Source organism: Mixophyes fleayi, chromosome 12 (assembly GCF_038048845.1).
Source record: "Mixophyes fleayi isolate aMixFle1 chromosome 12, aMixFle1.hap1, whole genome shotgun sequence".
Classification (NCBI taxonomy): Eukaryota; Metazoa; Chordata; class Amphibia; order Anura; family Limnodynastidae; genus Mixophyes; species Mixophyes fleayi.
This window is the reverse complement of record NC_134413.1, coordinates 43,499,600-43,526,645: the sequence shown is the minus strand read 5'-3', so window position 1 is coordinate 43,526,645 and position 27,046 is coordinate 43,499,600. Positions and strand designations below refer to the sequence as shown.

The 27,046-nt window shown below is 40.8% G+C and overlaps 1 protein-coding gene across 1 annotated transcript in view; it reads right to left on the bottom strand.

Moving 5' to 3' along the window:
- Positions 1-423: 423 nt before the first annotated feature.
- VPS39 (VPS39 subunit of HOPS complex) overlaps positions 424-27,046 on the bottom strand; it is a 51,521-nt gene continuing 24,898 nt past the window's right edge. The window contains exons 12-25 of the mRNA XM_075192667.1: positions 24,295-24,437; positions 22,837-22,980; positions 18,200-18,341; positions 17,764-17,850; positions 16,671-16,744; positions 11,574-11,672; positions 10,373-10,472; positions 8,900-9,052; positions 8,035-8,137; positions 7,580-7,625; positions 6,811-6,960; positions 3,818-3,952; positions 3,389-3,480; positions 424-2,357 (exon numbers count right to left, since the gene is read on the bottom strand). Of these exons, the coding sequence (XP_075048768.1) occupies positions 2,282-2,357; positions 3,389-3,480; positions 3,818-3,952; positions 6,811-6,960; positions 7,580-7,625; positions 8,035-8,137; positions 8,900-9,052; positions 10,373-10,472; positions 11,574-11,672; positions 16,671-16,744; positions 17,764-17,850; positions 18,200-18,341; positions 22,837-22,980; positions 24,295-24,437 (1,544 nt within the window). The 3' untranslated portion in view covers positions 424-2,281. The remainder of the gene's footprint in view (positions 2,358-3,388; positions 3,481-3,817; positions 3,953-6,810; positions 6,961-7,579; positions 7,626-8,034; positions 8,138-8,899; positions 9,053-10,372; positions 10,473-11,573; positions 11,673-16,670; positions 16,745-17,763; positions 17,851-18,199; positions 18,342-22,836; positions 22,981-24,294; positions 24,438-27,046) is intronic.

Here is a 27,046-nt window from a genome sequence, read left to right as displayed (position 1 = left end):
GTTGAGTTACTTCTTTCTTGTAGAATAATGGTGCTGCATTCTTCCTGCACTATTTCAGACATTGGTAGACTCAATGCTATAGTGTACCTGTACATTGTACTGATTAGTATAAAAAATAAAACATTAATATTTATATAATAATCATGGATAAGATGCCACAAAAGTTCTGCAGAAAAAAAAAAAAAAAAGAAAAGAAAAAGAAAAGAAGGGGTCCCATAAATTGTGCACAGCACTTTAGTAAAAGTCTGGGTATTGTTCCTTTTACTTTCCAAAGCAGGGTACATGGAAAGTGTACAGTAAAGAAGGGCACTCTAGGTGTCAGAAACGAGAGTAAACTGGTTACAGGCCCAGCCGGGAGTAATAGTTTTAAGGAGGACGAGTCACCCTTTCTGAGTTTGTGAGGAAAGAAAAAACAAATACAACTAGATGAATTGCACTTTATTACAAATGCAACCGCTTGTGTTCTAGGCACCATTGTTAATGCAAACTTTTATACATGTGAAAAAATGCAAATACAGTATTTAATATATTTACTATTAAAGTCAAAGAAAAAAAAACAGGCACGTAATACAAGAATGTTTTCAATAAGAATTCTTTTCTTCCAGTTTTCCTTCATATTTCAGATTCTTCATTTAGAAGCTTCCCAACTTGTTTAACAAATCTTCTTGGGCAGATAGAGTAGGTGCAAAAGGGAATTAAGGATTGTCACATGTCATGTTTCATTGTACTGTGTGATCTGCTATTGTGGCAGTAGTCATTTAACAAAAATATGTGCTCGGGATTAATGAAATTGCACAAAAAGGTTTATTAGTATTAGATTATTATTGGAGATAGCTGACAAATTCTAACACATTCTGCTTCAATAATTGTAAATTAAAATCCAATGTCTTTTGGACTAGATAAGTAATTTTATATGATGTTGGACTACAATTCCCAAGATGCCCTGGCCTCAAATTAGCTGCAACTAGACCATGCAGTATTGCAGCATTACAAGGGTGCTTACATGTAAAGACTGGTGAAACCTTATGTCTGCAACACAAATATTTTAATGTCATTTTAAATTATTGATATGGTCTAATATTTTTTTAAAAAAAATGTGACTCACATTTTAATCTTTTGGTATTCTACAGTAAGCTGTTAAAAAGAAGATTTTTACTCACCGTAAAATCAATTTCTCTTACTCCATTGGGGGACACTGCGAAACATTTGGGTATAGTAAGTGGGACAAGGAGTTTAGGCACTTAACTTGTTTGTTCCTCACACTCCTCCCCTACTATGCCCCTCATCTCCAGCTCAGACCTCAGTGCCTTAGGAGATGGGTCACTTCCGTGTAAGCACTTGCTTACATTTTTTGTTAGTTTTCACTTTTTTATTTTATTCATTTTCTTAGGTTAAAATCTATAATTTTATTAAGTATTAATAATATAGCTCAGTTGTCTTGGGATAGTTTTGAAGGTTGTTTTAACCATTCCAATATAAAAAGTGTATGTTAAGTGTTACCTGATGTGCATTTCATTTAGTGGTTCTTTAACAGAAAGTGTAATTTCCACCAGCTAACTTACAGTACAAGTAATGATAACTTTTTTCACTTTAAGTGTTTTGTGTAATAGAAAACTATATTGGTAAAGGTAACAGAAAAACTTTGTGTATTCACAAAGTTTCAATGGTAACTTTCCCTAACATAATAAATAAAAAGGTTTCATATTGTAATTTAATAGTTCATTATTTTTATTGCAGTAGGTGATTCCAATAACTACTGCTGTAATCGTGTGCCTTTTGTATCTCTACATTCATTTTGAATACTTCATTTATGAATAGCATTGTAGATGAACTATCAGAATATTATACACAGACTGCAGGATAGTAACGTACCCCACCTATTTATAAAGATTTATATACATACATCAACAAGTCTGTACAACATGTAAAAATGACCTTTTCTTTAACGAACAGTCTTCCTTTTAGCAGATATCTAAAAAAAACAAAAACAAACAAGGTGTGCAGAACTTCTCAATTGCTGCCAACTTTTTCACTGTGCAAATTCTTCTAACCTCAGGACACTTGTAGTTAATAGAACACATATTTGTCATAGAACTCATCAGTACCTAAGATATTATGGCAAAAAGTCTGGCTGCATGACACAAAGTTTAAGATTTCTTTTAAAAGTCTGCAGTGTGATGGCATGACTAACAGTTCAGAATCCCACTCCAGAGTGACAGTTCCTTAGCGTCTCTGTAGAATCCACATTATGCGTTAATTAACATTAATCATGCAGACGTCTTCAGGATTCTACAGAGCTGACATCCTTTGCACAGAAATAATGGACAACCACACCACTGGGATACCGAGCAAAAGCACTGCACATGGGGGGGAAAAAAAAAAGTAGTAAGAAATACAGTAGACATGACAACAGGTTGTAACTGCTCTATTCACTTGAGAAACGGTGTAATGACACTTTGATACCTAAAAACGTTATCACTCAAGATACGCAACAACTGGATTGACTTGCTCCTATACAGCTTGGTCAGCATATCCTGACAGTCTCTGCCTCTCTGGCTGTAGTTCCACAAGAGCCACAGACACTGCTCAGCTGGGGAAGTTAAGACTAAGAGGAGGAGTTTTTGTGCCCTTTATTAGCTGGTGAATATTTGCACTTTTCCACATTTGCCATGTTTCACAAGAAGCCAAGCATTCCAGTTCTACATCAACGATCTCACCCTGCAATATAAATTGCCCATTGTCCCAGCTTTATTCATAGACTATAGATTCAGCAAAATTTGAATTTATAAAATACAGTATGTAATGACGAAGCACAGGCAGAACTTGATTATATTATTGCAAAACTATTAGCATGAAATTTTGCTCACTGCTACACATCCCGATTGGCATACCCTTTTGGACTGGAACATTTATTTGAACTAATAAAAGCTATTTGGTATTACCAACATGAGAACGTCACGCCAAGTATTAACTGTGCCCAGTTATAGTCAACACAAATAAACCATCACAAAGCTGACTTCACTACAAGAATTAAGGAGAGGAAATACTTCTAAAGACTAAACTGCAGGAAAACACAGCTTCTAAATAATAAAGTCACATTACAGCTGCATTATTTCCCATACAAGCCAATTACCGAGAATGGTACTTCCCAAAACACCACCCTCTAAGGCATTTATCCTTCTCCTGGAGGTCAGACACCCTCAACAGTAATTGTTCATCAGATCTCCTCACAGAAGTAAAAACAAGCACATGGATATTATATAATGACTCGGTCACTAATAAGCATGTGATGTGGAGAAACTGCACGTTTATAGGAATCGGAGGAAGGACCTGAGGACAATATGTGTAACTGTGTTTGAGTGCAGCATATTAGTGGGACCAGACACACCTGTTTCCAATCTTTTTCTTACACACACTGCAAATCTTCTCCTCTGTGATGACGCACTTGACCTGCTGATGAGAAATCCTTTCCTCCTGTACCTGCATAAGATGTTAAAATTAGCTTGCACAGAATTTATGTTTAAACCATACAGTTAAAAACTTTAGGTTACATGATAAGGCAACTTTTAGGTGCTTCAAAAGACCTAAAGCATGTTCTTCCCATAGTATATCTCTCTAAATCGCATATGGAACTCATTAACAGAGTAAAAACTGCAAAAGTAAAATCTTTTTACATGTGTATAAAATTCCTTCAGTTTCAACTCCAGACTGCAGATAACTACATTTGCTAAAGATATTTGGTCTACTAAAATCCCCAACTTATTTTAGTTATTGTATGTCCAAATTCATGCTTTTCCAGGCTTTATTGAAGACCTACCCGCAAGAACTCAGCATGCAGAAGATTCTTCAGAACTTGGTTAAACCGTTTCCTCTGAGCGTTCTCCTCCAGCACTTTCTCCAGGAAGATCTGGATATCTTTGATCTGTGTGTTTACTGGTAGGAGGTCTATGGCCTGTAGGCAATCAAAATATAACATACCAACTTACTACAGACATTTCTGAATGCATATTTTTATTTTACACAATTTGAAATAAACTGCTATATCCTTATGCAGAATGGTTACCAAATTTTCCATTCTCAACAATGGAGGGGCTATTCTAAAAATCACACACTGATAACTTTATAGCTGGGATGCATTAATCATAGTAGAGCAACATATGTGTTCTTTATCATTCTAATCATTGTTGGGAGGAGTCATAGTTTACTAGGTGGCGGCAGTACATTGTACTTGTTTATTACGATTTTACAATGTTTAAAATCATAAAAAGTGCCTTCTGTGCTGTGGTCTGCAAATATACGTGTGTTACGGACCTAAAGTGAATATTTACCCTATACACAGCTATTGTGTTGTAGTTTTGGTACTGTACCCATTCTATTAAAATCATCTAGACTACCTGTTCATAAGATTTCTAATATTCCTGCATAAAATGTTCAAAAGTATTAAGGAGTGTGTGAACACTCAATGTACTGGTAGGAGCTTGTTCATTGTGCTCCTGCAAAAATATACACTATGCACCACCCTAGTTCTCAGGGTGGCCTGATGAAATATAGTTAAGAATATGAACCATACAAAAGACCATGTAGCAGCCTGGCACCGCTGCTTGGCAGGAGCACCATGACGAGCTGCCCAAGAATCACCAATCGTCCTTGTTGGATGAGCATTTAAACCAACAGGCACAGGCCTGGAAGCCTCAATGTAGACCTAACAAATAGTGGAAGATATCCAATGGACAATAGTATGCCAAGACGCTTGCCAAACACACTTGTGTGAATCATACAGAATGAAAAGTTTATTGGTCTTGTGAACCAAACCCTACAAGTCCACATAGCATTTGAGAGCCTGGACCACATCCAGAAGTTGCAAAGAGTCATCAGAATTGAAGAACACTTATCTTCTGGTTAAAAACGAAAATGGAAGACCACCTTTGGCACAAAAGGTTTGGTGTGGCTTCCACAAGATTGGTCATGGAGTTATGCAAAATATGTACAACCTGCTAGAAGACTTATCTACTACCGAACATAGATAAGAAATTTTAAGATAGGGATTTGATCTGAAAACATTAAATAGGGGATTAAAAGTTTAGAGTGGCTGACAATTATAGTCTTCGTGGTTTGGTGCTAGGATAATGCAATGCTTACCTAATTGTTGCTATGCTACTCTATTTATAGTAATTCTATTGCTTTTTGCATAAAAAAAATGCATGTTACAAATATATAAATATACTAGTGTATCATCAGTTGACGAGAAAATCTTAGATTTGTATCTGATGAACATATGAGCTGTATTCTCATTCGTGATGTGGTTTGCTGTGAATAAAAATTCTGATTGAAGAATTCCTTATGCTGCATACATTGGAAGGTGGTCCCAGGTGTACAAAATAGCCCACGCCAAAAGTTAATATAAATAATGCTCATGGATGGCATTACCAATATTAAATGAAATCTACATTTTCCAGCAGGCAAAATTAAAAATAATATCATTGTTCACAGAACAATGAATAGATTCAGAAGTGAGACAGGAGAAACTTTCCTATTACCACTGCACTTAACTCTAAAGGTGCTGCATTCATTTTCAGGTGTCAATAAACAGTCAATGGGAGTGAAACATCACTACTCACTAGAAAATGAATACTAAAACAAATTCTGGTCAAAACTCTCAGATTACTGTCCCATCTTACTCCCATTCCCCTCCCACCTTCTTGAGAGGCTTGCTTACACTCGCCTTACACAACCTATTGGACATTCTTCAGTCAGACTTTAGTTTCCAACACTCCACAGGGACTTTGCTGACAAAGGTGATCAATGGTTTGATCACTGCAAAAGTACCCATTTGCTTCGAATGCTCTTTGATGTCTCTGCTGCATTTGACTACTTCTCATACAAAGGCTACATCCACTAGGTCTTCAGGACACTGTCCTATCCAGGTTCTTCTCCTACTTCTAAAATTGCTCTGCTTTCAGTGTTTGTTTCTCTGGATCCTATATCAGAGTTGGAATACCACAAGGTCCTACTACTGCTGCTCTGTGTCAGTCCCTACATAGGATGCCTGAATCCAATATAAAATACTTGTACTAACATACAGAGCCATTAACAACAGTGCACCAACATACATCTCTTCACTTTTATGAAAAGATCTCCAAACTTGCCTTCTCTCTTCTTCCCAAGATCCGCGCGTCTCATCCACTCTCGTTACCTGCTCCCCATTCCCAGTCACACGACACTTTTGGGCTGCACCCATTTTGTGGAATTCCCTCCCTTGCGCCAGACCACCTTTCCCTAGTTTTCAAAACTTCAAGCGTTCCCTAGAAAACCACCTCTTCAGGCAAGCTTATCAAATTAAAAAAAAACAAAACAAAACAAAAACACACTCAACCTCCCTATGATCAGATTGGTACACCTCAAGCAACCCTCTGATCCCAAAAAACATTGATATATAACTGGATCACATAGCCCAACTAAGCACCTTTTTCATTGCAATCTGACTGGAGCAAAATCCACTTGACGAATTAACAAAAGTTAGAATTCTTCTAATCTCCATTTTTATTAAGGTATTCCACTCGAGGACATTTTTTCACAATTATGCCACAAACACATCAGGGCTTGTACATGTGGTTAGGCAGATAGAAAGTGGCCTTTGGCATCACACGCCCAAGAATATGTAGACTTGACAATAGAAACAAAAAACACACAAAATCCCCAAAACTCCTATTATTGTGAGTGTCTCTTATGTTTTTGTTTGCGAGGATAAAAAAAAAAACAGGGAAACCCATGCAGTTGTATGTATCTGGCATTTTTTTTTTTTTTTTTTACCTTCGTGGTGTTCAATTTTCCATGATGCTGCTCCAAAAGTGCCAATACGGCAGCAATGTTTGGTCTTGGCTCATCCAACTTAAACTTAATGGGGCCCAGACAGTGAGCATCAGGTGGAGAGAGGTACATCCTGATGAGTGACAAATAGACCTGTAATACAGACAGAAAATTATGCATTCTGACAGTCAAAAATCTGGGAAAATGAACCATTGTATCATTATAAAAACCATGTTCCATAACTGTCCATTTTGTAGTCTCTTAGCACAAATTCTGAAATGGATCCAAGATGCACTTAGTTTTGTTGCACATTCTATAATTATTCACATTAGGCATGAGCGCCTGTTGGTTTTAGCTTGCATTTATAGGATATTTCCACCCTTATAAAAATATTTATGGGGCGTCTTTGAAATGAGGTTTGATGTTTTGTTTTTCTATTATAGAATCATCAACCCTTGTGTCCTCTGCTAAGGATAGCTGGCAACAATGGCTTTCCCTTGAAATTAATCTGAACCAAGTGTTACCTCACCAGGTTCCCTGCAGCACTATCCGCAGATATCGCCAGGCTTAAAATACCTCCGTGTGGAAAGAAACTTGTATGTTAGATCTTTGCCAATCATTGCAGTTAAAGAGCTTCAGTCGTTACCTTATGTATTATGATTGAAAACTGTCCTATTGTCAATAAAAACATCAGCGCAGTTTATGCAATTTAGTATGGGAAAAAAAAACACCATCTCCATTGGTGAGTGATCTTTAAAAAAGGGATACTTACGTCTTTATTACCATCCTTGGTATGGTCATAGTGCTTGTGGCAGTACCTGGGGGAAAAGAGAAGATAAGCAATGGGTAAAAATAAATATAGCGTTAAAATTTCAAAATGACATAACATGGACTACACCACAATTTTAACACCTTTGCCTTAATAATTCTTGGGCTTGTTGCCAGATTTGTCTAACCTCGGACCATGAGAAAACATTGAAAAACTACTTCTGCCCCCCTTCCCCCCAACACAATTCTACATCGGAAACAATAGAGAGTTTCACACACCTGAGACTCACTTGTCCTAAACAGGGAAGGTGTCAAACAGAAAAAAAAAAAAGCCACCTAAGAGGAGTTTAATAATTGTAGCTGTGGAGACTCATTTTATACAGCCATTTAATATTACAAATATTGCCCCATGTCTGCTCTGCAATTGTCAAACACCGATACACAGGTCAGTGTACTCACTGCTCTGCCATGCTTGTGTCTTTCAGGATATGAACATAAATGAATAAAGCTTGCTCATGCTTGCCCATCCGGCCCAACAGGAGGGCTCGCTCCTCCAGCAGACCTACACAAGAGTTCCAACAAAAGAAAGTCTATTAGAAGATGAAAGATAATAACTATATTTTATTTACTAGGCGCCACAAGGGGTCTGCAGCGTGGTACAGAGTATACAGTAAGACATAAAATAGAAAAACAGGACAAAACAATAAAGGCAAAAAACCTATATGATAATGTAGCCAAAGCACTAAAATATAGACAGAACAATATTCTGGTCTAGGATTAGCATAACCAGCACTAAGGAGGTAGGAGGGGGATAATTTCTTACCTAAAACATGAGGCATGGGGAGAGGGGGAAATAAAAGTGAGTAAGACAGCACTAGTTGAATTTGTACTCAAAAAAGTGGGCGCAGCAAACAGGATTAGAATGTTTGAATTGAGGAAAGGCACGGACATCCTGGAGGTAACGATTGTGGAAGACATGATGGAAAAGGGCCTGGTTCATGAGAGTTAATAATCTAAAAGGGAGGGACAGAAGAATATGGGGGTGAAACAGAGGGCGAGACAAGGTTAGGAGGTTACGAGTTAGGAGGAGAGCCGATAGGCTTCGATGATGAAATGGGTTTTAATTGCCCACATAAAGCTTTGTAGGGTAGTGGAGAGCCTGATTGTGAAAGTGAATTAATTAACATTAACTCTAGTCTTGGAGTATTTTATGTGTAGTGGCCATACATAGTTTTAAACTTGTTGAGCGAAAGAAGATAAATGAACAGAAAACTATGCTTGGTTCTGAAAATAAAAATTGTAAAATATACAGGCCACAACTTACCATCAAATGGGAAATCACTGATCAGTCGTTCCGGCTGATAACAGTCTGAGATCTCAAGGAAACTTAGCAGTTTTGTGCGGAATATTCCCAGCTCCCCCTTTTCAGAGCCGGCAGGAACTGGACAACTGACCCACTGTTCATTACTGGCCGGACCTAGTTAGGGCAGATACAAAGCCAAAAAGGTCAACATGTACTAAATATATACACTGCCTATATGAATATAAGAAAGACTCACTAAGTGCACCAAGCTAACAGTGTTGTATTTATTGTATTAATTGTCTTATTGTTATAAGATGTACCAATTACATGATCAGTTATGTGTTTCTTCGAAGAATAAAAAAAAAAAAAGTTTTCACATGTTTGATCATATTGATCTGTTTTAATTAATGCACAAGAATATCGCTCGTATTAATGGAATATATAAATAAAATGTTTAGCCCGTGTATTCCTTGTAGAGGAGCTACAACCCTAACGAACTCTACCAGTGCGGATGAAACACAATGGAAGTCTCACAGCAAAGAACACTTCAGGATCAGTTGAGCAGCTGTGCCCAGCTCCACCTAGCCACACAGTCACACTAGGGACCCACTAAGCTTTCACGCTTGGCTCGAGTCACACTTCGCTTCAGCATCTGGGAAGCACTTTTGGATAGAATGCAGAGGTTTACGTGTAGCCCCCCCTTGCTGATATTACACCCACACTCCCCAGCCTGCATACATCGTACCAGTTACATTGTGCCACTATATATACAGTCACCACTTTCCTCACTGGTAAGGCAGCATATACAGGTCACAACATTAACACTACCATCTCAACTGAAACTCAATTGCTGTTTGAAGAGCACAAGTTCCAATTAGGTAGAGATGACGGAAAGAGAGACGTCACACTCCTACTTTAACACAACAGTACAGTAAATAAAAGCAGTTATCAACAGACAAAGGGAGAATCAGCAGGCAAAAGAGCTATAAAAGCAAAAGGGCTATAAACACCAAAAGCAAGAACAAGCAAAACAACTTAAGCATCACCACCTTTTCTACCACCAATACCAATGTGAGGCCCAAAACATCACTCACATTCTGTGATCTCCCATCATCTTCCACCACAGTAGAAAGTTACTCCAGGAGAATTTCACCGAACAGAAACATTGTATACCAAACAAGAGGACCATCTCCGGACAAGCTCTTCTATATTAAGTAACACCGTGTAAATAACTATTATCCATACCACCACCACTCGGTCACATCAACACCAAATTTCTTTCTGTATACCAGTTTTCAGAAAGGTCTCCTGTTGTCTTTAGAATGACCCTTTTTGAAATGCTAGTAATTGCTCACATTTTAATGTTTCTTAAAGCTGTTTAACCTGCACAAAGTGCAAATTGTCAAAACATATTTACTTGTACATAGACAATGTATTGAGAATGTAGTATATTTTTGTGTCATTTATAACAACTCCACCCACTCAGTCAAGTACCTATAGCTTGCATCAGAGTCTGCACCTTCTCACAGAACAGCTTGATCAGACAGTTATGAAATTCAGGGCCCCGATCTTCCCATGTGAAGACGATATGTTCCTGGAAAATTGCAAAGAACACTCAGTCACACAAACCAAGTTTAAAATCTGGCAGCATGGACACACGCAGAAAACTCTAACATGACAGAGCCTCCGCCAGTCCCTTGCCTTATTTTAGTGATTATAATACAAAGTCCTTTTTTGGCTTGTATACAGTAACTAATCTATAAAACAGTACATCAACCTGATGGCTAGTATATACTAGGCTTCTAGTCTGATAGCCTAGTATACAAAAGGGACCCTCAAATCTGGTAAGCTAGTCAAAGGCAGACCTATTCCCCACCATTTATGCACTCACACAGGTTGCCAGTCCAGCTGCCGCTTACTTATTACTAGGTGGAAGAGCTTGATCCTTGACCGGTCGTTAACATGTAGCAGAACTGGTGCTTCAATCTATTAGCTGTGGCAGACAGAAAGCTCATTGACTCAGATTGGCTGCCAGAGTTCACTATATAAGCAGCTTCTAGAGCTTGATATGATTAAGATATCGGAGCACTGGGGACTGTCTGGTAGTTGTTAACAGGCCTCTGTGCAACTATTCTTCCTAACAGCAAACAATCAAAAGAGGAAGAGCCTGGCAGAGGCCTTGGGATCACTGGGCCATCCTACTATCACTGATTTCTGGGCTCCCTACACAGAGTCCACCGCTGACTGACAGTTTCCAGTAGTGCAATGCTCACATATGGAAGAGCACACTGCATTAACAGGGTCAGGCTTTTTAATCAACATAACAGGTACAGATAAAAAAAAACAAAAAAACAAAGAAAAGAAAAAAACCAGCAAGGGAGACAATTGCTTCTTATTTGTGTTATTTGGAGTAATGGGAAGTGGAAAGCCAGTATGAATCTAAATGCAGATATGTATTATAATTATACAAGATGCACTTTACCATCTTTATTTGCAAATAATTTTGGGAGTTTACATTTTAGAGTGGCAAGAGTAAAGATGTACAAACATACAGGAAAAGGAAACAAAGAAAAAAAGTACAAGAGCTATGGAAATGTGACTTGCTTCCATAAAGCATAATCAGTCCTTTCATACAACCCTTTTAGCCGCATGTTGAGTCAAAAAAAAAAAAAAAGAACCATTTTTTCCCCCTCACCAAATATGGTATTGCTAGGTGTCTGAAGTTTTCCAATAAAAATTTTAATATAAGGTCTCGGGGTAGACATTCAACTTCTGTGAGGTCTTCTGTGAATATCTGTTCAGAAATAGAAAAAAAAAAAGTGTTACTGAATCGACTAATAAAATAGGATTTTTGGTCACCGTAAAATCTGGCGTTTAGGCACTTACACTTATTTAATCGACACACTCCTCCCCTAATATGCCACCAACAGGGCAAAAGTAGACCTAATATCCATAACGGAACATAACTATTTACAGAGCAAAGGGAGGGTGCACAGTATCCCCCTATGAAGTCAGAGATCCAGATTTTACGGTGAGTAAAAATCCTATTTTCTCTTTCCTACCATTGGGGGACACTGCGAGACATTGGGGACATACCAAAGCTGCCTCTAAGGGAGGGATTATTCTGGAACAGCTGCGCGCAATACCCTGCGCCCAAAGCTTGCATCAGTAGATGCACAGCCCTGCAACCTTTAAAATTTTGGAAAAGGTGTGGACAGACGAACACGTAGCCGCCCTACCCAACTGCTTCACCGAAGCACCATGTTCTGCCCAAGAAACGCCAACAGCTCTGGTAGAGTGAGCTCTCAAAGTCACCGGTACAGGCCGAGAGGGCCATACATAAGCCAGCCGAATGGTGGAAGTGATCCAGCTGGCAAGAGACTGCTTGGAAGCTGGCCAGCCTCACTTAAGAGCAACATAAAAGACAAAGAGATCCTTAGTCTTACAGACAATAGTTGAACCACATCCAGTAAATGTGTCATCTGAAGAGGAAGAAGAAGGATGAAAAGCTGGGACCACAATCTCCAGATTTAAGTGGAACCTGGACATCACCTTTCGGTACAAAAAAAGGTTTGCTGCGAAGCACCGCTCCATCGTGATGGAAAATCAAGAATAGTGGAGTGCAGCCTAGTGCCCACAATTCCGAAACCCTATGAGCAGAGGCGATAGCTAGAAAGAACAGTCTTCCAAATGAGAGGACATAAATTGACCGAATCCAGTGGTTCAAATGGGATCAAGGGTTAAGTGCATTGAGGACCAAATTAAGACCCCATCTCTCAACAGGATGAACAAAGGGGGGCTGAACATGAAGAACCCCCTGAAGAAATGTGTGAACATCCCTGAAGCCTGCTAGTTTGCGCTGAAAATAAATTGAAAGTGTCGAGACCTGTACTTGTAAGGGACATTTTTTTTTTTGGGCAGAGTCCCTTATCCAGGCCGGCCTGCAAAATAAGGATAGCAGCCTAGGAAGGCTAAACCGGGATGTGTGAAAACCATGGGATTCACACCAAAGGATGTATGCCTTCCAGACACGATGATATATGGCGGAAGATTTCTTTCTGGCCCTGATCAAGATACTAACCACCAGCTAATGATAAGAGATACTCTTACCTCCTTGGCCACCTGGATAATCTTCTCTAATTCCGACCCAAACAGAGTAATACCTTCAAAAGGCAAACCTTCTAATGTTCGCTTTGAGTCAGCATCCACTGCCCAAAAGCGTAACCATAAGGTGCAGCGGGCCGCAATAATGAGGGACAAAAAGCTTGAGTAAAACAGACAGCGCATCCATGGCTGCCTGACCCACATAATCTGAGCTTTCCTGGATATGTTCCGCTAAGAAAGAAGTTCTGATCCTTGAACGTCATCCTGGATACCGCTCACTAACTACTCTGACCATTGCTGAATGTCCTTATTAGCCCATGCTATAGTCATATTGGGTCTAAAACTGTCTGCAGCTACATAAGCTGAGCGGAGGGCCTGGTCACACTTTTTTAGTGGGGTCCCTCTGGGAAACCCGCTCCTGTATGGGGATAGCCGAAGAGGAGGACAGACAAGCTACAGGGATGTCCACAGTTGGAACAGCCTCCCATTCAACTGACACCTCTGCCGGGAGAGGTAAAGAGATTTAAATCTGCCCAGCATCATAAATTGTTTATTTGGCTTCTGCCAGGAGTCAGATACTATGTCCATCAACTGCAGGGATGGTGGAAAACAGGCTAGCTGCAACCTAGTTTTCCTAAACCAAGCAAACTCGGATGGGGCCGTAGGCTCTGGTTTTGCAAAGCCTAAAGGTGTGTGTAATGCCTAAAATGAGGTTATCCACATTGTGAGTGGATGCAGAGTCTACAGAGCGAACTGTATCATCCTCCTGTAATTGAGAACCAATTCACCATCCTCTGCTGAGGAATGGTCCAAATCCTGATCCTGCCAATAACCCTATCGGAAATAATTTGTCTACCCCTGTGAGAGATGGTAAGCAAACCCTCCGATCTCTGAGTGGACTCAGGCTATTGCAGGCACATCTTCACAGTCTGAGTGTTTGTAGAAGTGTGAGTAACGGAAGCTTCACGTACCTCTGTGGACCGTAACATCGCCTTACTGAGTTCAGGCATGACTGGCATGACCAGATCTAGCCCAGATTGGTTCATCAAGAGCTGCTGACGCTTCAGTTGGAGCACGGCGCTCCTGGATCTTAGCGTCGCAAACCGTAAAAAAAGCATCTTGGTTTGGCTGTTCAAAAGATAATTTAGAATTATATTTGGCACATGTATAATACAACATGGACGTACCCTTGGAAGTCCAGCGGCTCCCTTACCCTTGGAAGTCCCCTTTTCAGACACATTGTAATATAGGATCACAAAGACACAATCTAAAACTCCCCCCACAAATTCAACTTATATAAAATATATATATATGTCTGTATTTTATCTATAAGCACTCTGTATATTAGGAAAGTACCAAGTCTCTATACTAGGTAATTCTTAGCTACCCTGGTCTATATTTAAGCACAGATTAAACAGATTCAAATATCAAACGAGTAAACAACACAGAAGTACCAGCTGAGGTGAGGCAGGGTAGGAAACAACATGCAACATGATGTCTACGTGTCCAGTCTCCAAAAATGGTCGACGTCCATGCCAGGAAGCTGAGAAGAAGGGGGTAGAAGTTCCGCCCTCAGTCCAGCCCCTATCATGGCCGCCTCCATGAATCGCCGGACAGCGCATACTATGTATGGCTGTCGGCTTTATATGCACCGACCGCAGAATCTATTGCGCCCAGACTGCGTTTGCCAATAGCGTACGATTGCTACGCTGTCTGTCCCGCTGCTCGTTGTTTAGGGGGGAGGGGGGACATGCCGGCATGACCGTAGGGTCAGGAGGAGAGGCTAATACAGCTTCCCTCCAACCCGACTAGCAAAACATGTCTGCTGCCGTTTGTATGGCCGTCCTATAACGTGCACAAAACATGGTGCCTCTTAAATAAATGCTGCCTCAATAGCAGACTTACATTATGTCCCCCTATTGCTCATTACTCTAGGGGAAAGACAGGCTGCCAGCAAAATGGTGCGCGGGGTGAGTGAGCTCAAGCTGCTGCTCCCTTCTCCGCAGAGACCCAGAATGAAGGAAGCCGACAGGCTATTCACTCCTCTGTGTCGTAAGTTCGATCCCTGCGCTGCACCTGTACAGGAAAGTAAAATAAAAACCGAAATCTAATTAAAGTATAGGCAGGAGCCTATACTAAAGTGACTAATCTCCTAGGCACTTATCAAAAACTAAGCTATCTGCAGGAGAGGAGGGGCATAGTAGGGGAGGAGTGTGTGGATTAAACAAGTGTAAGTGCCTAAACCGCTAGTCCCACTTACTACACCCCAATGTTCCACAGTGTCCCCAATGGTAGGAAAGAAATAATGCATTTCATTTATAAGAAACAAAATATTAATGAACGTCATATAACAAACATTGACAACTATAACGTAACTTAGTGACATAGTAAAGCTGGTCACACATGTGGTTATCCCTTTGTGGCTAGCTTCCCATGTGCTGCAGGACAACTTTTTATTTAAATACTGTTGGACCAGCGCTCTTTTTGTAATGTAAAAATGTATGCAATAATGCAATGTGAAAAATAGAAACTACATATTTAAAATAAAAACCACTAACCCTTCTGACATAGTAAAAATTGGAAATGAATCGGGTGCTAAGCCGCCAGTGCTTTGCTGCCAGCATACCCCTCAAGCCCTGGTGGTCCACTATTAGGCACCGTACTTCAGCCCCAGACAGTAGCTGCAGAGCAGCACCACTGGAAGAGATTCTAACTCTGCCTCCTGGATTCATATTAATCCAAGCGATTCATTTTTCCTGGGTCCTGAAGGCATCAGAAACCAGACCTATGCTGTCCTGGGGCCTGGCTACTATAACTCATGAGCAGGTTTCAGTTTGATGGGAGTGCTAGACCCCAGGGCTTCTAGAAGGTACTTTGGGAGGGAGATTTAAACATTTAACTCCAAACCCAGACTTTGTGGAGCTATGGTGGAGAAGGGGTTGAGGGAACACCCTCTACCATGGAGTACAATGTAAAAATAAAAGTGAACACAGTCCAGGCTGATTCATGTGTAAGATAAGTGAACCGACCTCTGTTGGTTAAAGAGGTTAAGAGGGGGAGTGGATTACCTCCTCCCAACCTGTGAATTTTAAACTGTATATAAAAGGGCAAAAATACCCCATGTGGGTATTATAGGGAGGAGTCTGTACTTTTTCTGGTGCCCTGGCTCCTAGTGTAGAAACATATCAGTCATCTGTGTTTTCTTACTACACGTGAAGAAAATAGTACTGTACACTGCATTGGAGTGGAGAAACTTTGCTCCACGGAGAGGGAACTGGGTCATGATTTGAGTCAGTCTCATTTCTGCATTACAGGGCAAAGAGCGCTGGCATCTCAAACACTGCCGGTGTTCAGCATGGGACCAGCCCAACTAGGTTAACAACTAAAAAAAAAATTGTCTTTTAATTCTGCATGCAAGTGCCTTTTATATACCTAGTTGGTGACAGGGGCTGGCTGGCAATAGCCAGGGGGAGAGAGACTCTGCTCAGCAGCCTATTAAGAACATTTTAAAGGAAAAACAAATGCAGGTAACCCAGTGACTTGAACCAAGGTAGCCCACTATGGGACCGGCCTGAGGCAGGCAAATGCCTCCCCCTGCGGTCAAGCCCAGCCAGTCCCTGATTGCGGAGTTCTTTATGCAAGTTTTCTTAATACTAAAGAGATTCCTTCTGAACAGAAAATTAATTACCTTTAATCCATCTTCAGGATAATCCCTGAGCACCCATACGCAGTATTCAAATATCAGAGAAATTTTTTCAGCTCCTGTAGAAATGAGAAATGCAATGTTTTCTTATGAGAACAAGAAAAAACAAAGCACTGTAATATGTTTCACAATACTGTCTTCGTGGAAATAAAAGGTGGCACCCTAAAAACATTTAGAGAGCTTTACACAGCAACACTGCTCCACCTTTGTGAAGGGATTACAAATATGGTGGTCATGGATATAGTTTTTTTAAGGTAGTTAATAACTAACTGTCTCTAGATACGATTTAACTCTCAGAGTAGCACTTTTTTTTAAAAAGATACCCCTAAGGGTTATTATGCTTCTAATAAAAATACAGAGATGGCCTTGCAACTTTATGAGTTTGTTGCAGTAATTTGGCAAGAAATGTCAGTTTTAAATGCAGGGGGAATCCATCATTATTATTTATCCTTCTTATGACTATTATTTGTTAAGCAACTCAGTGTAGATCTTGCCGAAGTAGGACTTGAACTTAGTTGTCACTTGGCCAGTTACAATTAAACCTGGCGATGCATTTATTCAGCGAAGTTAGATACTCTAGAAGTTAAAAGCCTACTGCCCCAAGATCTTCACGTGTCTGTTTGATGATGGATATGATAAGATTGACCATCTGTTATGGAAGTCAATATCTTTTCGACTATTTAGGAACAGAACTGCTTTAATGATAAAAAATAAAGATCAATCAGATTCTAAGTTTATACAATCAGTGAGATCAAACATACTGCTTGATCAGCTGAAGTAGGCATTGTAAGTGTCCCGCAAGAGCGATTTGCCCACACTTTTTTTTTCTTTTTAAAAACTCACCCTTCTGAACATAGCAAAGTGCTGTAGAAAGTATAGATCACCGATTTTTATTCAAGACAGGCACGTACTACTATACACTATTTTTTTTTTGTTTTAAATACTGATGAATACCTAACCTTTTGTCACTCTTATTTAAAAGCACACTTGAAATAATTCTGTTAGGTGCAGGTTAGAGTTCCAGCAAATTTAAAATCCTGGCAATGCCATTTCATACAGCAAAAACCTTGCAACTCACCTAAACGTTGTAGGTACTGGACTGTCCTCTCATGGCCTTTCAATGGGGAATTGGCTTTCTTTGACTGATCAACCAGTACTACCAGAGCTGTAGGAGAAACCAAAACATTCCAATACATAGTATGTATAATCCTCAGCGGAGTCACTTATATAAAGACAACAAAACACACTGCAAGAATCTGTTTAGAAGGATAGACTATTATGGAGTATTTCAATTCAGTGCGAGGTCCTATAAAAGCCTCACACGGATACACTCTGCAACGCGTTTCAGGTTGAAATCGCTACTCACATCTCATTATTGTAGAGAAATCTCTACTCATTTTTGTTCACTCCCCTATAATCACAGTGTGCGCAGCAGCACCTCGCGCTGCATTGGAATCCCCCACTATGTGTCACACTAGCAGTCTTATTCATGGCACAATCAATCATCATCTTACCTTTTTCATGAAGCCCCTTCTTCTCATAGAGGATGATGAGCTCACTGTACTTGTGCGCCTTTTTCAGCACATGTTCACTCTCCTCCACATGGCAGTGATTGTTCTCTAGCCGCAGAAGAGGTGCTACCAGAGCCACATTAGTCTAATACAGAAGTGTCATGTTAGTCCTCTATAAACAAATTGTCAGTTGGACTCCCAATAGACAGGTTAATTCTACACATCACATCAGATTCATTGACCACTTCATGACCAGGAAAATTATGTTTTGACAATATTCCCATATCACAAGACATCTTTTTAGCGTACACAATTGTATTTAGTAAAGTTAGAATAAACTGCACACTAACAAACGAAAAGCTGCACTACCACAATATTTGCTACCTACTTAAAATGCCGGCCAAACAGGGGGATTTCCCGCCAAGCTTGGGGAAATACTGCTGCACGGAGAAGACCCTGGGCTCTGTGGAAGAGATCTATTGCCCCTTCCCCCTCCATAGCTAATCATTAAGCTTTAAAAATTGCAGAATACTTTCCAAGGCAGTGGATGAGAAAAAATGTTTTATTGTATAGGCATATATACTATAAACTGAAAAAAAGACTTTTACTCACTGTAAAATCGATTTCTCTTACTCCATTGGAGGACACTGCGGGACATTAGGAGGGTATAGTAGGTGGGAATAGGGGTTAGGCACCACAGACTTTTGGACACAAGAAATTGTGTCTCGGGGCTGTGTCATAGACCTAGCCCAGTTCCCACAACGGAGGTTCTTCACCACGGCAACACCCCTTTGTCCTCTCAGGTGCAGAGCACTTCAGGAGGCAATCCATAATTTGCTAGTAGCCAAGGTTATTGTTCCTGTCCCAATGCAAGAAAAAGGTCAGGGGTTTTACTCCAGCCTCTTCCTGATGCCAAAACAGGACAGATCATTTCGTCCAATTTTAAACCTGCAGAGTCTCATCAGCAGGTAAAAACTCAAAGGTTCCGGATGGAGTCCCTTTGGACTGTCATTGCTGGAAAGGAACAGGGAGAGTTCCTGACCTCCATAGACATCAAGGATGCCTACCTACATGTTCCGATATGGAAGGGACAGCATTTTCTCCTCTACTTCGCAGTAGGGAACTCCCATTTTCAGTTCAAGGCCCTACCTTTCAGCCTAGCCACCACCCCCCGAGTATTCACCAAGATCATAGCGGGGCTCCTGCGTCAGAGGGGAATAACGATAGTTCCCTATTTGGACGATCTTCTGCTGAAGGCGATGACAACGGCTTTTATCCCGGTACACCCAGATCGCAATGCAGTTTCTGGAAGCACATGGGTGCGTTTTAAATTAACCCAAGTCTTCTCTCATTCCGCAATAGCGAATGCGATTCCTGGGCCTCTTGTTCGATACAGTGACGCAGAGAGTATACTTGCCGGAGAACAAGATCCTCATTCTCTTGCTCAAAACCAGTACCCTTTTAAAGGAGGACAGAGGTCCCCCTCTCGTTAACTGCATGAAACTTGTTTACCCAGTGGAACCTTGAGACCTCAATATGGTGCTTAAAGCGATTACCCAGACCCCCATTTGAACCTCTGGAGTCAGTTGATTTACGCCATCTCACTTGGAAAACGGTGTTTCTTTTGGCTATCTCGTCAGCTTGTAGAGTCTCCGAATTAGCAGCGCTCTGCTGCAATTCTCCTTTCTTCATTTTCCACGAGGATAGAGTGGGTCTTCGCACCAAGCCTTCCTTTGTTCCGATTATGCCGTTTAGGTTCCACTTAAATCAGGAAATCGTGGACCCGGTTTTCCGCCCGCTGTCCTCTTCTTCCAGTGACGAGTTTCTGTTGCTGGCCGTCGTTCGGGCTCTTCGTCTTTATCATCATCAGTTATTTATATAGCGCCACTAATTCCGCAGCGCTGTACAGAGAACTCATTCACATCTTTATGTTGACCGCATGGCCTCTGTACGCAGAACAAATTATCTTTTTGTTCTTTACAATGCGCAAAAGCGAGGCTGGCCGGCCTCTAAGCAGTCTCTTGCCCACTGGATAAGGTCCACTATTTATCTGGCTTATGTCCGGGCGTCTCAGCCCGTTCCAGCAGCGTTAAAGGCTCATTCAACCGGAGCTGTCGGCGTAGCTTGGGCGGCCCACCATGGGGCTTTGGCGGAGCAGCTATGTAGAACGGCAACATGATTATCTGTCCACACCTTTTCACAATTCTACAGGCTGCAGGGATTTGCATCCGCGGATGCGAGTTTTGGATGCAGAGTGTTGCGTGCAGCCGTTCCAGAGCATTCCCTCCCTTAGAGCCAGCTTTGGTATGTCCCCAATGTCTCGCAGTGTCCCCCAATGGTAAGAAATAAAAAATAGGATTTTTACTCATCGTAAAATTCATTTCTTTTACTCCAATGGGGGACACTGTGCACCCTCCCTTGCTCTTTAAATACTTCTGTGGTGTGAATTTTATTACCAAAAAAAAAAAAAAAAGAAAAAAGGAAAACTCCACTTTCTCATATGCTTGGTTAGACAAAACTGAGGCTACAATAGAGGAGGGGCATAGTAGGGGAGGAAATAGGATAAGTCTAAGGGCCTAATTCCTAGTCTCACCTAATATACCCCCACCCCCCAATGTCTCGCAGTGTCCCCCAATGGTAGAAAAGAGAAATATATAATTCCTTTCTTTTTTTTTCCACGATTCTTCACAATTAGTGATGACTGGTGCTTACACTATAATGTGAAGTACCAGCTTTCCTGAGTGTAGACAGGCCAAACAAGGGTACATTATACAAGACCTATATAGGGTCTAGGAACAAAGGAAAGCATTTTAGTTTTTGTTTCATGTTTTTAATATTAAAATGTGCATTGTCTAGCAAGATAGCATTATAGTAAAATTATAGGCAAATTACTCCTATTCTGCACCACCATTCCATGATGGTCACAAGAGTCTTCTCATGGTGGGTCTTCAATTTATACTCAATGCTTATGTACATATAATTCCCAAGAAACCCTACACTAGACTACATTTTCATCGGTGGTACCGACATTTCCGATGCTGTAACTCCCAACAAGAGTTACAGCGACATCTTTACCACGAATGCTTCTTTCACCTACAAAGTATGAATTCTGATAGTTTAAGAAAAACTTACTTGTAGTAAACTCGATTGATTAAACAGCCCGACAGCCCATAATGATGCGCCTGTGTACGCCGACAGTAATACTAGTACAGTTAAGGGTGAAGTTATAGAATTTCTTAAGGCTACATTATGTAAGCCTTGCTAACATTCAACAGACTGCAGCTTTAACTCAACTGTACTAACATTACCGTCGGCGTACACAGGCGCATCATTATGGGCTGTCGGGCTGTTTAAGCAATCGTGTTTACTACAAGTTTTTTAAAACTATCGGAATTAATAATTTGTAGATGAAAAGAAGCATTCGGGGTAAAGATGTCGCTGTAACACTTTGGGAGTTACAGCACCTGAAAGTAGTACCCAACCCATTTCCATAGTGCAAAGTGGTGGAGGTGCAGTACAAAATCCTCTTTAGTGGAGCTATGCAACTTGATTTGTGCAGCTGTCAATAGATCTCTGCCAAAGCACATGGGCTTGATGAGCATGAGGACATGGGCTTGATGAGCATGAGGACATGGGCTTGATGAGCATGAGGACATGGGCTTGATGAGCATGAGGACATACATCATTTGTAGAGGAGCAGACAATTGCATTAGCCGTTAGGAGTTAGGCAGAGGAAAGGAGTTGCTTGCTATTTGTGAACTAGTGAAAAACAAAACATTTCATACTTTGAAGATGGACAATTAAAATATGATAAAGGGGTAGAGAGGGTGCATTTTAGAGGCTTTGCGGAAGGGCACTTGGCCATTCTCAAAAATTTTGAATTAGCAAAGATTGAATCTCATTCTATAGTTTTAATGAGACACGTTTTGCACCTCCTGTTTGCACTTTGCATTTCTAGGCGCACTATTCTCAGAGTAAATAAAAAATGGAATGATTCAAAACAAAGTGATACGTAATCAAGACGGCCATGATGTCCCCTCACTCTCATGGGTCAAAAATTAACCTGAGTTGAGTCATATTTAAGGAAATAAGAAGAAAAAAAAAAAAAAAAAAAAGAAAATGTAACTTAGTGAAAGAGTGGATCAAAAGCAGTATTTGCCTTGACTTTAGTGCAACATTTACACGTTAGTATTTTGTGCCTCTTTAGATTTTCTACCGAGCACAGAGTAAGTGTGCACCCCGTAGAGCTCTGGGTAAGGCAATTTGTGGCACTAGTGGCTGCACAAGTTAAACATTAGTAGAAAAGTAATACAGCCTAATTATTAAGGGTATGGCTTAACAAGATAGAAGAAAAGAAAAAAAAAGAAGGAAGAATAAAGATACCTTATTGACAGACTATCAGACACAAGAGCATGTCTGTAAACTAATAATCATGGGTTCAAGCATAGATATCTACAGCTTCATCCATTTACAAAAGCTGCATAGCAGAAAACACAAAACTATGATTAAATAGTTTAAGAAAATGGTTATTTTCAAGACACAAATGACTTTCAGAAACATGTGCACAGTCTCGGACTACTGCTGAGTATACAGAGGACAGAGCGTTATTGAAGTATAGAGTTTAGTTAGAAGAGACTTACATGCAGGTAACACTTGAGCAGAGTGGTGTCTATAATTTGCAGAAGTTTCTTCTTAGACTTGATGGTCGGGGTCCCTTCCATGAGAGGGGAAGTTGTAGAGTGGTAATCCGTATCATTCAGCTTCTTTACCAAGTGACTTCTTTTCTGTCAGTTCATCAACAGTAAGAATAAGACACAAAATAAATAAATAAATTATATTATATATCTATCTATCTATCTATCTATATATATATATATAGCAGCTGTCAGCTTTGATTAGCATAGTCTTGCATCCCTATTTTCAGGCTAGCAATCGAAATGGGGAGGTGTGAAAAAGAGGCTTGACAAATACGTAACAATGAAGAAAAATTTGAGACATGGACAAACATTTTAAAACTGAGCTGGACGTATTAACCAATGGACTAGAAATTACGTCATTTTAGTACCCAGAGGTCCCCCTGACAGCCTGCAACGCATCGGAGACACCGCTGGCTGAAAATAAGTTAAGTAAACATTTCTTATGTATTTTTTTTATAATTAAAATCTTTTTTAAACACTTTTTTTTTTCTAAAACCCGGGTCGGGCAGGTGCAGTATGAACCCGCCCGACCCGGGAATCTTGTTATCTTTACTGCCCTGTGTCCCGGCAATATCCCGGGTTAACTACCCGGGATATTGCCGGGGCGGCAGTATGAAGGTGGTATTAGATAGTTTAATGAGTCCAACTGTAACAAATGTAAATGCTGAACTGATGTTTTTTTATTTAAGCTTCACCAGAGTAAAAAACGATGTCGCACCAGATCTTACCTTCCTAACTATCGGTTTCATGAATTGGTTTAAGCTACGGTTTATATGTATATCTATGCTTTTAGTGATTTACTGCATATTAAAGGCATCATATTTGAATAAAAAAAAAATGAGATACAACATACATACATATTTGCAATAGTAATCTTAGAATGCAATGTTTTATTGATTTTGAAAGAGCTGGAGTTCAACTTATAGTATTTTTAAGATGCAGCTAAACTGAACTATATACGAATGTGTATGATAATGATGAATGATGTATATGATAAAAATGCTGCTTGGACAAGCGTATTCGACAAGTAAATGGTTTAAAATAGTGAAAAGAAAACACACTCAGGTTATAGAACCATAGAAGAAATTCAAAGATCAGCTATCAAACAAAACTAGAACGGTGAAAAGCAATTTCTGTACAAATTGAAGTGCAGAGAGGATATGAATCTAGTTATGGGGCTATTCCTGGTTACAAGTAAGTGTTTAAGTAGAAAATGCTCTGAAGAAAAAAATTATGGTCTGTCTGAAGTCAATAAACATAACCTATACATTATAGTTACATAAAAGTGAAAAAGTGACATTGTGCAGAAGAGAACCATGATTTCATAGGATTGTTCTAGATCTTACAAGGTTAACCCTGCAATTGAGTGTTCTAGTGGCTGTGATGAACCAGCCTTCTCACCTGGGTCAGGTAATCTATAAGGGCTAGATTAGCTTTTTCCAATTCTGCTCCTGATAACAAAGGTACTGGATTAGGATACTGAAGTTGTTTTTTATAGTCAGAAGGCAGCAAATCCGGGTACATCCCGATAACATGGGTAGGATCTGTGAAAAGCAGGCAAAAAAACAAAAATAAAATTACATATCCTGATCAAAGTTTAAACATAAATTCAAAACCTATCTTTATTTAAGCTTAAAAAGGTTTATTTTTATCATGATTGTTTAATAAATTAAAGTAAAATTAAATTATGTATTAGCCATATGCTTCAAAGGATCAGTGCCTTGGAGACCAAACGGCAAACAAAATGACAGAATACCTGCTTGACCTTACAAATCCATAAATTTTGAGCAAAGCCACCTTAATGGCTTGCTGATTTTTTTCCTGCATGGAGGAAAAAAAAAAAAAAAAAGTTACAATTTTGCCCCAATGATTTAAGAAGCTCGACAGGAACATCAAGAGCAACCAATTTACAGGTAACCACTTATTTTGATCCCCTGCTTTCACTCCCAGACAGACAAACGTTACAGTGTTCAGGAAGCAAACTGAAGCTTAGTTAGCAGGAAAGCAGTGTGGCCAGAGAAACTCTTCCTCTGAATCTATCTGGGGGACACTGCTACTATGCCGTTGTATGAGGGTGCATGGAGTTGGCACTTAAATAGTTAACTAACTGCTGCTGGCTCCTACTGTCTGCAACCCCTGCTAGCCTCAGTATAATACAAAACCCCCAGGAAGGAAACAAACAAACATCAACAGAAGAGCAAAAGGGAGGTAAAGCAGTGTCCCCCAGATGGATTCAGAGAAAGATTTGACATAAGTACCAAAATCCCCTTTTCTCAGTCATCCAAATTTGGGGGACACTGCTACCATGGGGACCTTTTGAAGTAGCCCCTAAGGGAGGGAGTGCTCGGGAACCCGTCCGCGCAAAACACTGCGGTCAAAGCTAGTATCCAAAGCAAAAACATTAAATTGGTAAGATCTGGTGAAGGTGTGAACAGAGGACCTGGTAGCAGCCTTGCACAGCTGATCCGCCGAGGCAAAGTGACGAGAAGTCCAAGACGCCCCCACCGAACGCATGGAGTGAGCAGTGAGCCTCCCTGGCGCCGGCTTGCTAGAACTCACATAAGCTTGCTGAATTGTAGATGTAATCCAACGGGCAATGGTTTGCTTGGATGCCGGCCAACCCCTCTTATGGGAGTCATACAAAACAAAGAGTCCGTTTTGCGATAAGCAGGAGGTCCTATCCACATAAGTGCGTAAAGCCTGCACAACATCCAACAAAGCCTTCACAAAAAGCAGGAACCACTATATCCTGGTTCACGTCAAAACCTGACACTTTTTAGTAGAAAAGAAGGCACCGTCCTCAAGACTGCCCTGTCTTCATGAAAAATCAGGTAGGGAGCCCTACAGGATAAAGCCTCGAGCTTTGACACCCTGTGTTCCATCCGGAACTTGTCCACCTGCAAATGCTGGTTGAGTCCCTTGAGGTGTAAGATTTACCGAAATGACCCATCCTGTTTTGGAACCAGGAATAGATTTGAATAAAATCAGCGACCCTTCTGGGAATCTGGCAAACAACTCCTGCTGAAAGAAGAGAATCGACGATCCGAGTCAAGGCCCATTGTTTCAGGGGATCGAAGAACAACCGTTTGGGAGCCGGACCCAAAAGATCTATCACGTATATTCTCCAGATATGATCCCCAAGATCCAGCTGTCTCGTGAAGACACCGCCCAAAGGTCTCTGAAGAGTTGCAGACGGCCTCTTGCTAGGAAGTGAGAATTTCCGGTCCGGCCATTCGATGTGGACTCCGCAATCTCTGACAGCTCTGAAGAGGAAGGAAAACACACAGTCTTCGGCTTTTTCTATTTAAAAAGACCCTAAACTGAGCCGCTCTGCTGCTCCGATTCCACCAAGTCCAAGGCCTGACGTACAGCTAACACCAGGTCCTGTACACCTTGGTTTCTGGCATTGCCCGCCCTCCCAGTCACCCCACTGGATGGATTCAGAATCCTCTACTAGCACCCCTTCTTCCTTGGAGGAGAGGGATGCTACCGACATGCCAGGGACTTGTCCAGGATCTCGGAAGTTGGGAAAGCAACCCCTACCCCTGCGAGACTGTCCTCTGTATGAAAGAGGTCCACCTCTCGACTACGACTGACCCCTGCCATGGGTGTGGCCCTGAAAGGACTGCCGAAAGGAACTGAACCTGGGTGGTCTGGCCCTAGGAGCATTCACGGGCAGAAAATTACTCTTTCTGCCAGTGGACTGGGAAATCATAGTGTCAAGTTCTGGACCAAATAAAACCAACCCAGAGTAAGGTAAAGCCTCCAGCAACTTCTTGGACTCCAGCAGTGGCAGAAATAGGAGAAGCCACCAGAGCCGCATTCTGGGCAGCTTCATAAAGATAGCCTGAGGCTTCCTTCAAATGGAGTGCTAAAGGAAGATCAGAATCCTGCAAACCTGCTGCCAACTGGTCAGCCCAGGTTTCCATGGCTCTGGATACCCACGCAAATGAGAACATGAGCTGAAATAAAGAGCCCGCTGCTGAAAACTTACTCTTAAGGAAACTCTCAGTCTTTCTATCTGTGTGGTCCTATAAGGCCGCCGAGCTGGGAACCTGCAACATGGTATGACGGGCTAACCTAGCCACCGTTATATCCACCTCAGGAATCTGCTCCCAGCGCAAGGCATACTGTTCCTGCAGTGGATAAAGCT